At 40.9% G+C, this 14,371-nt stretch overlaps 1 protein-coding gene across 1 annotated transcript in view; it reads left to right on the top strand.

Annotated features, from left to right (window-relative positions):
* LOC149080855 (cubilin-like) overlaps positions 1-14,371 on the top strand; it is a 159,574-nt gene that overhangs the window by 24,226 nt on the left and 120,977 nt on the right. Inside the window, exons 8-9 of the mRNA XM_089237523.1 lie at positions 10,774-10,877; positions 14,097-14,226. Of these exons, the coding sequence (XP_089093649.1) occupies positions 10,774-10,877; positions 14,097-14,226 (234 nt within the window). The remainder of the gene's footprint in view (positions 1-10,773; positions 10,878-14,096; positions 14,227-14,371) is intronic.

Here is a 14,371-nt window from a genome sequence, read left to right as displayed (position 1 = left end):
GTGACTCCCAACGTACAGTCAAACTCGGTTGTAACGACACCTCGGCTGTAATTATTGACTGTTCGTACTCATTCCCATAAAGAATAATGTTAATGAACACTGCTTATAGCGTCGAAAAAATGCAACCACCTCAGATACAACGACGAATTAAATTATTAAATTAAATTTGTGATCCTCGCGTATTCCCAAGGGATCAGCATGATCCGTCCAGGGACTTTGTTAGTAAACATTCATGCCCGAACCGGGATTCGAACCCAGACCTGTACAGTGATAGGCTAGCTTCCTAACGGCTCGACTGCCAGGCGGCAAGCGTCACTTTTGTTTCCATGCTGATGACCTTTTCTCAAGAAATTGTTGAGATTAGAGCTGAGTACATCCAGGGAATAATGTTCGTCTGTTTTTTATACCTAACGTTGGGGGAATAAAGATTCGTTGCATGTAAATCGTAATAATCGTAAAATTTGTCAAACAGGCGTTTGTTATATCAAGGTCAGGTTTCAGAATTCGTCAAATATGAGCTAATTATAGGTGTTATTTCGAAGATATTCGGAAAAATTCGCTAAATCAGAGTTCATTATATCTGATTCCGATAGAGTCATCTGGATAATAAAATGTTATCACACGGAAATGGGACCGATTTATCCCACTTACCAATACGAAATGTCGATTATGCATAATAACCGGCAAATGTGATGAATTTTGTACGATTCATATCCTGTCATGGACGACGCTTGGGTATTATGCATAATCGACGGTAAAAGTGATAAATTTATACGGATTTATAGGGAAGTTTATCAAACTTACAAAAATGGTACGTGATTACGCAAAATAAACGGATTTATCACATTTACCGTAACATTATCCCCCCCTAATTATTATAAAGAACACTGATCAACAGGAAGATAAAACGAGTCGCTATAACCGCGGGGACGTTGCATTTTCATTGACAATAATGTGGGATGAATATATTTATGTGATTATAATTAATTATAGTCATACTGAGTCATAATTATCATGATATAATTTATAATAATCATATAAATAATCTTAATTATTGATTTCAAAACTTCAACTAAGCCTCGTTGAAAATAGAGAAAAATAAAAGGGGGGGGGGGAAGGGGTTCGTTAACATTATTCTCTATGAGAATTACCTCCATGTGACAAGACAGAAAAAAGAAATTTGAGAGAAAAAAATTATTTATATATAATTATATAGACCCATAGTTTTGCTGTCAAATTTTGACAGCAGTAAACTGTCAGCGGTCATGTCTGACTGTAAAATTTTGAAGGAAAAAAAAGGTTACCGCATTGTGACTGTGATATGATGGATTGCCATTAGCGAACGTGGACATGATTATCACGAAGATATATGCTAAATGGTGATGACCCCGAATCACCTTATCTTTTCGGACTTTGGCCAGGGATCTCTAGACATTTCGCGCGAACGGATCGGGTTCAAGCTTTGTCAGTAACATATATATATATATACAAGGTTATGCACCCCTACATTAGAATGCTGAATAACTAAAAAATAGGTCTATGGGGCTCCGCCATAGAAATTATATGCCAAAAAGGGCTCCGCGAGTCAAAAAAGGTTGAGAACCGCTGCTCTGGAAGCAGTCAGCCAAATACGCCCGACGTAAAGCACTGTCGTGAGGCGTATTGCGTTCTTGGTGAGTAGACGGCATGTCGCGCTGATCGATTCACGATGCGCGCGGCACAGAAAACCTGCTGAATATTTTTCACAATATGAAATCATACAGGTTAGAGCCGTACATCTATCTGGTGAAACGAAAGTGAGTCATAAGGGGGGGAAAAAACCCGGCTTTATATATATATATGTAGGGAAAGTTTCTTGCATCGATAGTATAGTCTGTATCAGCAATATCGTAAAGAACATTCAATTACGACGGCTTGGCTGCGAATCGAACAACCGTGCCGCCATGTTTGTTGACATAAAAATCCTGACATCTTTGAAGTTTTGAGGGAAAAAAGTTCCTATATCCCGGATCTGCTGCCATCTCCGGTTTGAAAATTGTACTACAGACAGAGGTCTTCAACCTTTTACTACAATCGCGAGCACTGCCTGTACCTATAATCAAAAGGAAACCAACCTTACGGCAAGTTTGGCTAGTACGGCATGATGATGTCAGTTCATATGTACGAAAAAACATTAGATCAGTCGGTTTTGACCTCGACGCTGAAATGAAATCAGGATTATTTCAATCCGTTAATACAATTTGTACACTTGGGAAATTGATCAAGTGCTCGCGAGCACGAAATCGGGCAAGAGAGTATTGTGGTGCTCGCGAGCAACGGGTTGAAGATGCCTGCTGTACTAGTTGACAGTATTTCGTTCGATTTTTGAATAACAGATAGCATTGAGGTTATACACTGAAGAGCCAAAAAAACTTGTCCACCTGCCTAATATCGTGTAGGGCCCCCGCGATCCCGCAGAAGTGCCGCAACACGACGTGGCATGGACTCGACTAATGTCTGAAGTAGTGCTGGAGGTAATTAACACCGTGAATCCTGCAGGGCTGTCCATAAATCCGTAGGAGTAAGAGGGGGTGGAGATCTCTTCTGAACAGCACGTTGCAAGGCATCCCAGACATGTTCAATAATGTTCATGTCTGGGGATTTAGGTGGCCAGCGGAAGTTTCTAAAGTCAGAAGAGTGTTCCTGGAGCCACTTTGTAGCAATTCTGAACGTGTGGGGTGTCGCATTGTCCTGCTGAAATTGTCCAAGTCCGTCGGAATGCACAATGGACATGAATGGATGCAGGTGATCAGACAGGATGCTTACGTACCTGTCACCTGTCAGAGTCGTATCTAGACGTATCAGGGGTCCCATATCACGCCAACTGCACACGTCCCATACCATCACAGAGCCTCCACCGGCTTGAACAGTCCCCCGTTGACATGTAGGGTCCATGGATTCATGAGGTTGTCTCCATACCCGTACATGTCCATCAGCTCGAAGCAATTGGAACCGAGACTCGTCAGACCAGGCAACGTGTTTCCAGTCCTCAACAGTCCAATGTCGGTGTTGTCGGGCTGGGCCAGGCGAGGCGTAAAGCTTTGTGTCGTGCAGTCATCAAGGGTACACGAGTGGGCCTTCGGCTCCGAAAGCTCACGTCGATGATGTTTCGTTGAATGGTTTATATTACTGGAGGGAGTATGACGTCAGGAGTCTCCGCCTTAGTGCTGAGACAGCTGGCTAAGAACGGTGTGAGACGAAAGACGTCACTCTCCCTGAGAGAAGATATCGATGTTTCAGGAAAATTCATCTTTGCCCTCTCGTTTGCCGTACGAGTGCGCTACCGATTAAGCTATGAAGACAGATAGAACATTCCCCTCCTTGGAGCGTATGTATATGCTGAATGGCTGCGTGCAATGGACGGTGGGAACATTCTGTTAATAGCTCGCAGATGACATCAGGGCCACCAGATGGAGGTATATGACGAAAGACGTCATTCTCCCCCCCCTTGTTAATAAGACAGATACGGAAAACTGGCTGAGTGAGGAGATATCGATGTTTTAGGGAAAAAACGGAAAATTCCATGGAGGAAAGAATAACCGTTCTTCCTATGTAAGGAAAGTATTGGAGAAAAGTCGAACCCCGTGAAGGCAGAGATGAAATTTCCTTTCCTGAAACAACTGCTATCTCCCCTCACTCAGCCAGTTTTCCGTATCTGTCGGAAGAACGGTGAGGCCAACATCATTCATCGGAAAATCACGTGACTCGTTCAATATCGCCACAATCTCCGTGGCATAATTTTCCACTCGCCAGGAAGAAAATTAGTATGACGACTGTTTTCCTACGGAGCACAATATGCCTCACGACAGCGTTTTACGTCAGGCGTGACTAGCCGACTGCTTCTGGGGGGAGTCAAATGCGTCGTGCGCCGCGTGTTTCACCGATTTTCGTTGTGTTCATTTTTGTTGTGTTCTCTTTCCCTTCTCTTCAAACAGGAGCATGCAGACGACAGAGTAGCTGATGCAAGGCAGTGTCTTCTTAACGCATGGGCCCACCCGGGCTCGGCCCGGGGGCCTCAAGGGAAGAGGGGCCTCACAAAAATAGAACTGATTGAAATTTTTAAAACTTTTCTAGGTAGGACCTCAGAAAAATCCCTAGGGCCGGGGGCCATTTAACTCTTAAGACGGCCCTGCTCTTCCTTCCTTATTTCATGGACTATGGAGTGAGGCGATGAGAGGCAACACCATACTTATAGAAGGGAAGACGATCTTCTATAGGTGGTGTTGACCAAAGCCGCTTGAAAGATTACTCTTAATGCAGCTTTGGTGTTGACTGAGAAATAGACGCATCAATAGTCTCTCTTAGCTTCAGCAAATACCACCCTCTCCCATGTGCGACGGTAGAGCATGACCCGTGACCCCCACATCCTGTAGCAGTAAAGCTGACCAGACCGTGAAGTTGAAAATCGTAGGGAGACGGATCGTTATTTGTTCCCATTTTTTCCTTCCCGTTTTGCTTTCTTGCAGTGGTTCTGTTTCAGTTGTGAAAAATTATTGTGGTGGTAGGTTGTTGTGGTTTTTCTGTCAGTATAGTGGCGCCATCTGTTGCAAAACTTCAGAAAAGTGGCGTTACCTTAAGCCGGGTTTTTCTGGGAGCAGGTTTTCTGTGCCACGCGCGACGTGAATCACCCGGCGCGACACGCCATCCACTCACCAGTATGAAAAGCAGTATGGCTGTTTTCCTACAGAGCGCAATACGGCTCACGACAGCGCTTTATTGGCTGACTGCTTCTGGAGGAGTCCAATGCGTCGTGTACGCACGTTTCACCGATCTTCCCTTCAATTTTGTTGTTTTCTCTCCCTTCTCTTCAAACCGGAGCATGCAGGAGATGCCAAGGCCATATAATATAATATAGCCTCAGTCCTGATCTGATGCGCCACCCTAGGAAAACACAAACGCGCAGCGTAATTATGTAACACGTTTCTGCAGGCGCAAATGTCTAATTCGGTTCACGCGTCGCAAAAAACCTATTCCTAGGAAACTCGGCTTTAGCACCAGGCGTCCTCTTTTTTCAGTTTTGAATCTGGTAACCCTATCTGAAGACCACATAATCCGTATTTTCACTTATTTGTTCGATCATCCATATTGTCAGGACTTTTTGGTGGAAAGAAATAATTATATTTTTCTTATAAAAAAATAATTGATTATTACAAATGTACGAATTTTGTTACCGAAATTTTCATTTCCTAAAAAAATGTTATCATAATTTACAAGCTTTTATGATAATTTAGTAAATTAAGTAAATTATCATAAAAGTTCTTTTTTTTTCATTTTGATCAATAATTTTTAGGTTCATATTGATTACGAAGTCGATGTCGTCGCTATTCTAAACAAAAACGACCGCTTTCTCTTTTTTTTCATCATCATTTGAGTTGAAGGATATTTCGAGATTAGATGGCAGCACCAATGGTAAATAAATCAAGCCTTCGAATCTCTGTCGTCTGCTTCTCCCAAGGTTCTCTGTTTTAGACGTCTCCTTATGTTATAAAAGAATAACTGAACTTTTAGTTTCAATTTCCAGTTCAGTTTGTGAGCTCAGTTTGTAAGGAACCGAACAAATCTACTTTTTGCCTGTCGTCTGCTCATTCAGAGGATTTTCGTTTTTGCCTTCTCCGTATGCCCACATAAAATAGCCGAACTTTTAGTTCAAATTTCCAGCTCAGTTTATGAGCATTGTTCGTAAGGAACTGAGCGGAATGAAGAATATCGTTTTTTTATTATACTTCATCTTCACCACATGTGTCACTTTTAATTCTGAGGTTTCAGTGGCTAGGAAACAAGCGCATAGCCAAGGACGGAGATACGGAGAGGTATGGGGTAGGAGAGCGGAGTTCTCAATTTTCTGGATAGATGGCAGCAAGTACCACAGTATCTCGACTTCAAATCGCAGTAGCCCAGAGCTGACCATATAAAGTTCAAATATTTTGGAATACTTTTGAGGTAATTTCGGGTAAAATTTCTGTAAGGATCTGGCAACACTGCCCCCGTCACGGCGCCGATGATAAACAGCTGTTTTTTGTAGTATTGCAATGAATTCTTTTGTTGCGGTGTTGATAACAGCGTGAAACAAAGGCAAGCATGTTGATAACAACTCTGCAACACAAGTTGGCGATATATTTGTTGCAGGAACTCTCACGATTCGTCTCTTTTTTCCCTTCCCTGCATATTATGTAACCATAGGCGGTGATAGACTTGGAAGTCTGGGGGGGGGGGCACGATGATGATGATGATGTCAATTCATATACATTAGATCAGTCGACTTCACCTTTGACGCTATCTCCGCCCATGTATGTAACATTGAGTGGTGGCTCCATGCTGTAACTCAAGGGTATTCAAAACGTGGTCCTGGAATTTCCTGAGATAATGGCCTTATATCAGGGGCGTTGCTCCCAACCCACTAGGGTAGGGCTAACAGAACAGTCCCTAGAGATAAATCTCTATTTTTTTTCCTGATATAAATTCACTACAAAGGGTCGGTTCAAGTATTACGTCAGCAGATTTCTAGTCATTCTGACCCCCAGCTAATATTCCATAAGCAGGGTTGCTCGAAATTTGGCGATCATTTTGTATCGCCAACTGATTTCCTTGGCACTGTAGCTCTCAAAATTTTTCATTAGTGACAGTAATGTTTTTTTGAAGCTAAGTTATATATTTATATACCTTATCATATATTTTCACCAGGGTCTTGGGTCTTATTGTGTTCGTCATTATTTAAATTTATTGAGCCGAAGCCCTGTTTGTTATCATAGGTAGCGATAGACTGGGGGGGGGGCACAATGATGTCAATTCATATATACACACATACATTAGTCGCCTCCACCTTTGACACGGGGGGGGGGGGGGGTAATGCCCCCCATATCTCAGCCCATGTTTGTCATTATGTATCCTTTGCTTGGGAATATTAAATTTTTTTTTTTATATAAATGAGCATTCTCTGCGCTCATCTATAAAAAGAAGTGTCGGGACAAAATTTGGCATGATACTTGCAAAAAATATAGTTTCTTCCACGAAATATGGCACTAGCATGGTTTCAAACAGCAATCACACCAAGAAACTCGGTTGGTGTTAGATTTACCAGAATAGGAACTCTAAGCCCAAATGTGATGGGTCGGTGAATCCTGAAGGCCAATACTTTCTCCGTTGGTTCCAGATTTCCTCATGATGTTCTAGCTTTTGGGCGAACTAAAATATCCAGGTCGCCAAGATGGAAAGACTGACGGAATTGGAAATCACCAAATTTGGCACAACCCCGTTTATGGAACTTTAGCCACCCTCATCCCCTGGTCAGCAAAATTTCGTCAGCTCTGCCCCTACCTCCTAACCCATATTGGAGGCATTCAGAGGCGAGGGGTGTAAGCAGATGGTCAAAACTTTAATTTTTTGGTAAAATTTTTTTTTTAAATTACAATTTCAGAAGGAATTTTATAACCAATTTCTGTTAATTTCAGTGCTATTTGAAGGCTAAAAACTCTATTTCTTTTTAAGAAATTCTTTAGCTCCTGTCTTAGGAGCTAAACCCATGGCCAGCAGACCAAATGTGGCCTGTCCATGGTCCCCACATGAGTGGAGCTGACAGGGGTCAAGCCCGGGGACCTGGAAGGATTCTTGTAATTTTTAATTTTTCACGCTGTAAAGTTATGATCTAGAGGCCCCGCCAAAGATCCCAGCTTAAGGGCCCTACTGCATGATTGTGCTGCTTCAAACCTAATTTTTTTTTAATGAACTGAGCTGCACGTTTACAGATCTCTTAAGTAGCCCATCCTCTGTGGCACAATTCTAGAGCATTTAAGCAGTCTGGCTTATTTTTCAGATCACTCCAGTAGGCTTGCTGCACATTCACAGATGACTTAAAGTGACACACAACACAGTTACAGAACACTTAAGTGGCCCATATGGTACATTTAAAGATCTCTAGAGTCACATATGGCACAGTTTTAGAGCACTTAAGCAGCCCCCGGTGCAGTCATACAACACGAAAGTTACCCACGGCACATTTTTAAACCACTTGAGTGGCCAGCGCACATTTCCAAATCACTTGAAGGATCCACGGAACATTTAATGGCCAACTAAAGTGACTCTGTGAAGGACTTATCAATGGGGGGAAATGTTAGTTCATGTTTCACTATACAAACTAGCAAAAAGTTTTTCTCGTTTTTGGCACACAGAGTAATATGCCATTAATATTTCATATTTTTATAAAGGGTGGTTAATGACGTTAGCATCATTCAAACCTCCTTCTCCCCATTATCAAACCCAAAACCCCTATTGATGCTGTTGTAATACTTGAATGAGTGACCCCAAAGGGGGCTCATCAAAGACCAATGCCTATAGGTCCGGGTGGAGGACAGACCTGATCAGGGAACAGTTGTCCCTGTCCCCCTTAATATTTTCGCTGGTGAACTGATGTTGTGCACCCCCAGACATTCTGTGGATCACCGTGTGTGTGTGTGTGTGAAGGGGGGAAAACTGAATGGGGGAAAGAACCAATGTCTACCTCCCACCTACGCCAATAGACTAAAATTCTGTAAGCTGGGTTGCTCCAAATTTAGGGATTTCCAATTTCGTCAGGGTTTTTTGTTCTTTGGTGACCTATAATCTTTTCACTTGCCAAACATGTCCGACATCAGGACAATCAAGAGGGGAAACAAAAAAATTCAGTAATTACTTTTTGGTAATCTAGACCTGTCATGCACCTACTAATAAATCTATGATATACAGGTCATTTTGTGTCAGTTTATTGTTCAGTTAGTTGCTATATACAATATCAGAGTTAACATTGAATCCCTCTCCAGGCACACATGTGCTTTCACTCCATAGTAATGACCACTGGCCTCTTTTGCCTTTACAGTGGCTATGCTCATACATGACAAGAAAGCATTCTGGAACTAACAAAGGAAAGATTTGTCACGGAATTCACTGACTCACTACATTTAGATTTCATGCTTCTATTACTGCAACCTAACGCCAACCGAATTTCTTTTTCAGATCGCTGTTTGAAACTGTGCTAGTAGTACATTCTGGGCAAAACTCTGTAATAATTTCTTTTACAGGTATCGCGTCAAATTCTGTCAAAAAACTAGTGGATCCGGAACCGAGGGTGCGTGCTGTGATTGCTCTAGCACCCAGTTTCTTTTATAGCATGGGGCCCAAACATCCCCCATAATAGATTTAGAAATCAAAATTTCCAAGATTTAATTTCTCTCTTCTTTTTTTTTGTCATTCTGCTGCAATCATGGTCATTTTAATATTCTTCCTGAAATAAAACCTTGAAAAAAATAAAGTGTGACTGATGTTACACGTTCCAAATGAAATTTGGGTAAATCGTATTTGTGTATATTTTCAAAAAATTAGACGGCAGCATTAAAATATTCACATAAATAAAGAGAGTTATGACTTGTCACATTTTTTTTGTTGCTTTGTTTAAGAATAATAGAAACAATTAGACTATTTTGTTACTGTTGCAAAACCAGTGAAGTCTATACAAGGTTCATCGAAAGACTGGTTATTTGTGGAGATGAAGATTACAAGGAAGAAAATTCATCACTGCCGCCACGGGGACTCGAACCCCGGTCTCTCGCTTGCCGGACGAGTGCTCTACCATCTAAGCTATGGAAGCAGATAGAATATTTCAACCTTGGAGCGTATATATATGTTGAAAGGCACCGTACATGGACGGCGTCAACAATCAACTAATGGCTCGTGAATGACAAAGGCCAACCAGATGGCCATATGCATATAGAAACGTCCTCTCCACTTGTCGATACAAGGTTCATTGAAAGACTGGTTATTTGTGGAGATGAAGATTACAAGGAAGAAAATTCATCACTGCCGCACTCGTCCACGGCAGTGATGAATTTTCTTCCTTGTAATCTTCATCTCCACAAATAACCAGTCTTTCAATGAACCTTGTATCGACAAGTGGAGAGGACGTTTCTATATGCAGTGAAGTCTAGTTTTAAAAGCTCTTGACTTTCAAACCTTTTGTTTTGCAAAGGCTTGTGTTTGATATAGTTATGTTCCAAATCAGTTAATTTGTAAAAATTAATAGTAATAATTACATACCCAATATTTTCTTCTTTTTTAAAAAATGGTAACACTGTGAGCTTTCAGAAAGTGCTTAAATCACTAACAGGGAGTGATGCTGAACGTGTTGCCAAAAACAGAAACAAAACTTTTACAAAAAGCATTTTAGTTGATTTACTCTGAAAGTATGTTTCACCCTTGCTAATAATATGAAAATATTGAAATAACGAAGATGAAATTTTTTCACTCATGATGTCCAGTTTCACATAGAATTTCCCATTTCTTAATTAATATCAGGAACAATTAATGGTGGTTAATTAATTAACTTTTGTTGATTATTAATTTTAATTATTAAGTAATTATAATTACTGATTAAAATATAAGTGACTGGAGAGTCTAATAATTGCATAAATGGGTTTGGATTGGTAAAAGCCCGAAATGAAAATGTTAACAAGCCCATTTCAGGCTTTTACCAACTCAGCTTGGTAAAAGCTAGGTGTTACCTGTAAATTCTAGGTTTTACCAATCTTCAGGCTTCTACCGTAGCATACACACACACACACACACACACACGACACTTTCTCGTGTGCACCAATTGATTAGAAATTCCCAGGAGGGATGAAACAACATTGAAAATAGAAGAATTTCTTTCATTGAAAAGTTTTGGTAAATTGTTTTCTCATTATTGATTGTTAATTTTTTTCCTTTCAGGGTGCCACATGCAGTAGCGATGTTAACGAATGTGCCAAGTTCGCTGGAACAGGGCATGGATGTCAGAATGGTGCCACTTGCTACAATAGTCCAGGAAGTTACAGGTATGGCTCTTGATTGTTTAGGAACTTCTTTTCATAATGCCCCATCGATCGTAGAGTGTTAGGTCTTTCTAAAGGAGAACAGACTCATTTTCCTCCATCTTTGAACAAAACTGGTTTGTCGCTCCAAGTGGCATTTAATCTTTAAAAAAAACAGTTGCATTGGGAACAGTGATTGGCTAGGGCCATAATACTGATATCACACTTTTGGTCGAAGGTGGCAGATGAGAGAGTCTAGTATTTCAAGGGGGCTTTAGCGGAGAATAGCAACTAGATATGGTATAATCCAAACGATCTGGCCTAATTTCCACCCTTTAACATTACAAGGGGACACCAAAATGTGTGCTTGCCCCAACTGACCAAGCTTGACTTTGTCGCCTTGCTCAAGCTCTGCACCCTCCTGTTCCAACAGCTTAAAAATTGATATTTTGAAGTGTGGGCCCAAGCATCTACAGAATTGATTTAGAAATCAAAATTTTCTACATAAAACTCAAGTTTTATGTAGACTTGATCAAGTCGGAGTACTCACGTGTCTGAAAAACTTCCAGCTTGCCCTGGACATCCCCCAAACTCTAGGGAATAGCATATTTCTATTCACAAAGTTTTATGGACACCACTGCTGACCATTTTTCATTAAGATAAGAGTGAGGCCAATAGGAGCCTAAAAATAGGTTTGATTACTTTGCTAGTATCAAATCAACATTGTGCCGATTCCAGACCAGAAACGTTTGGGTGGGCTCAGACTATTGGTTCTTCCTGTTTTTCAAGCACAACTCCGGCTATCCTCAGGCAATTTACTGCCAAATGAGTCGTGCCTACGAGTGTGCATGTGTATCTGATTGTCTGAGAAGTGCATATCTAGTGTTGTGTGTGAATAATTAGTATTGCCATCTATTTTTCAAACACTCACTAGGCCTATTGGTTACTTGCTGTAGTTACTTGGGGGTGAAGGGGTGGGGTTGAATAAATAAATACTTTGTGTGTGGCCTTTTTTTTTTTTTACTGATACACAAGTCATTGCCATATACAATTTCAGAAACATGTAAAGTCTTTTTGATGTATCAAGCAGAAATGGATCCTATGAGTGCTTGTTTTATCGCTTGTTACGTAAATCATTTTAACCTGTCGTCCCATCAACATTAAACAGGAGGTCAGGAAATTGCTTAAAGAAAAAAAGAATAGCAACACTTTAAGTCAGTGGTTCTCAAACTTTTAGTGTCCGTGGCTCCCTTGCAATGACAACGTTCATCTACAGCTTCCCAGAATAATCTTAAAGAAAACAACTTTGAAGCACTGAATAGACAATCATCGGGTTAACAGCTCGCAGCTACATCCTTGAAAAAGGTTGAGGACGTCCCTAGGAGTCACTACGCACACTTTGAAAAAAACATTTCCGTAAGTGATTAAAGACATTGTTGGCTGCACACATGAGACTTTGATTTATTAACCATATTTAAGTTGAAAGCTTGAGGCGTTGATGAAGAGGCACTTTATGGTTTTGTTGCCCATGGGCTACACAGTTTTTCCTCCCTTCTCCCATTCTAGTCTAATTTTCTTGACTACTCTTTCCTTGAATTCGCCACCCTGTGCTATACCCCACTTGGACCCAACTCCTGCAAGTACACCTTGTCTCCAAGTTCCCCTTTTGGTCACTCACATGCTTTCTGGCATACTTACACATGCTCTAGGTAATTGTTTTCATCGCTCACTCACATGTGGATCCTTGCAGGCTCGTAACTAGTCTGGGGCAAACAGGGCCTTGAGCCAAATTTGAGCCTCACAATAAAATGTACAATTGTTTTGCAATTTGCATAGCAATAACTTTTTCAAGGGACCCCCAGAAAAGTCTATTCCAGGACCCTGAGAAAGCATGCTACGGCCCTGGTTCCTTGATTTAAGATCACTCATCTGATCATTTACACATGTTCTAGGTCACTGCTTTGGTTTCCCACTGATTTGATACCTTGCTTTAAAGGTCACTCATTTGATCATTTACATGTTTACCATTCTTTTGGTCATTCACATGCCTGCAAGAGCTCTAGATGACTCTTTTGGTCACTCACATATCTGCCCATGCTTTAGGTTACTGTTATGTTGCTCACTTGGTTCTTTGCATAGTTCTCATGGTTCTTTGCATTATGAATCACTCTTTTGATCATTTACATGTTTACACATGTTCTAGGTCCCTCTTTTTGGTCATTCATATGCTTTCACTTTCTCTAGGTCACTCTTTTGGGGGGGGGGTAGCATTCACATGTTTACCTGCGCTCTAAGTCACTCTTTTGCTCACTCGAGTATTTTCAAACTCTCTACTCCATAGGTGGAGATAGACTTGGAAGTCTGGGGGGGGGGGGGCAAGATGATGATGATGCCAATTCATATATACATATATACATTAGATCAGTCGACTCCACCTTTGACACTGGGGGGGGGGGCAATGCCCCCTCCCCCGTATCTTCGCCCATGGGTCACTCACTGACTCATGGTGACATGGCAAGACCTGGTCTACACCCTTCAAAATTTGGAAGGCCCGGCCCGTAAAAAGTGATTGATTTGTGACTACTTGGACTTGAACTACCAGACAGATACTCACGTTAATATTCCTTACGGAACCTCTAACGGAAAGGGTATCTGTTGGAAAAGTAGCAACACCTTCCCCAGCCCATCAAATCCATCCACCCTACCTGATCTAACATGGGAACACTTTTTTCAAAGTATATGGGGGGAAAAAATTAAAATATATATAGTAACCACAAAATAATGTAAAAATTAAACATTTGTAGAAACACAAATGACTACTGATAGCGTTTTTCTGTGAAATAAGCTTTTATGAGTTTTTGCCCTTTGTATTTGCAGCACCTCTCATGAAAGTCTTGCCACAGAGAACAACAGGCATACAAACAGAACAAATATTGAATCATTACACTTCACTCCACTTCTGACATATAGATGGCAGCACTAAAAAAAAATCAGACACAACACTAGGTACACACTCAGACTGTTAGGTACACACATAGTTACACTTCCGGCACAACTCATCTGGTAGTAAATTACCCATGGTGATAAACCTGAGTTGTTCTTGATTTTAAAAGAAAAAACCCTCATGAATGTTACAGATATGCTTGCTTAAGCGAAGAAAAATCAACTCTTTTTAAGCTGTCGCTAATGGTCATAGAACTTGTTTAAGTTTGTAACTTATTCAGTTGGGAATTATTTCGACAGGTGCGAATGTGCTACGAATTGGTACGGTGTTCACTGTGCCGAGAGTCATGACGATTGTTCATCAGCTTCTCATCAGGAATTGTGTGGCCATGGGACCTGCATCAATGAAAAACGTGTGGTTCCTGGACAGGTATGTGCTTTACGTGTCTTTTTTCGGATTTTATTTTAGGAAAAATGTTTTTAAATATTCAAATTTGCAATACCTGTCATCAAATCTATAAGTGTCGAGAAATGATTTTGTATACATTTAATGATTTTCATGTTTATTATATATT

The sequence above is a fragment of the Pholcus phalangioides genome, unplaced genomic scaffold, assembly GCF_987345545.1.
Source record: "Pholcus phalangioides strain wild (caught in Gottingen) unplaced genomic scaffold, Ppha-v1.0 ptg000010l_1, whole genome shotgun sequence".
Taxonomy (NCBI): Eukaryota; Metazoa; Arthropoda; class Arachnida; order Araneae; family Pholcidae; genus Pholcus; species Pholcus phalangioides.
This window is presented reverse-complemented; position numbering and strand designations above follow the sequence as displayed.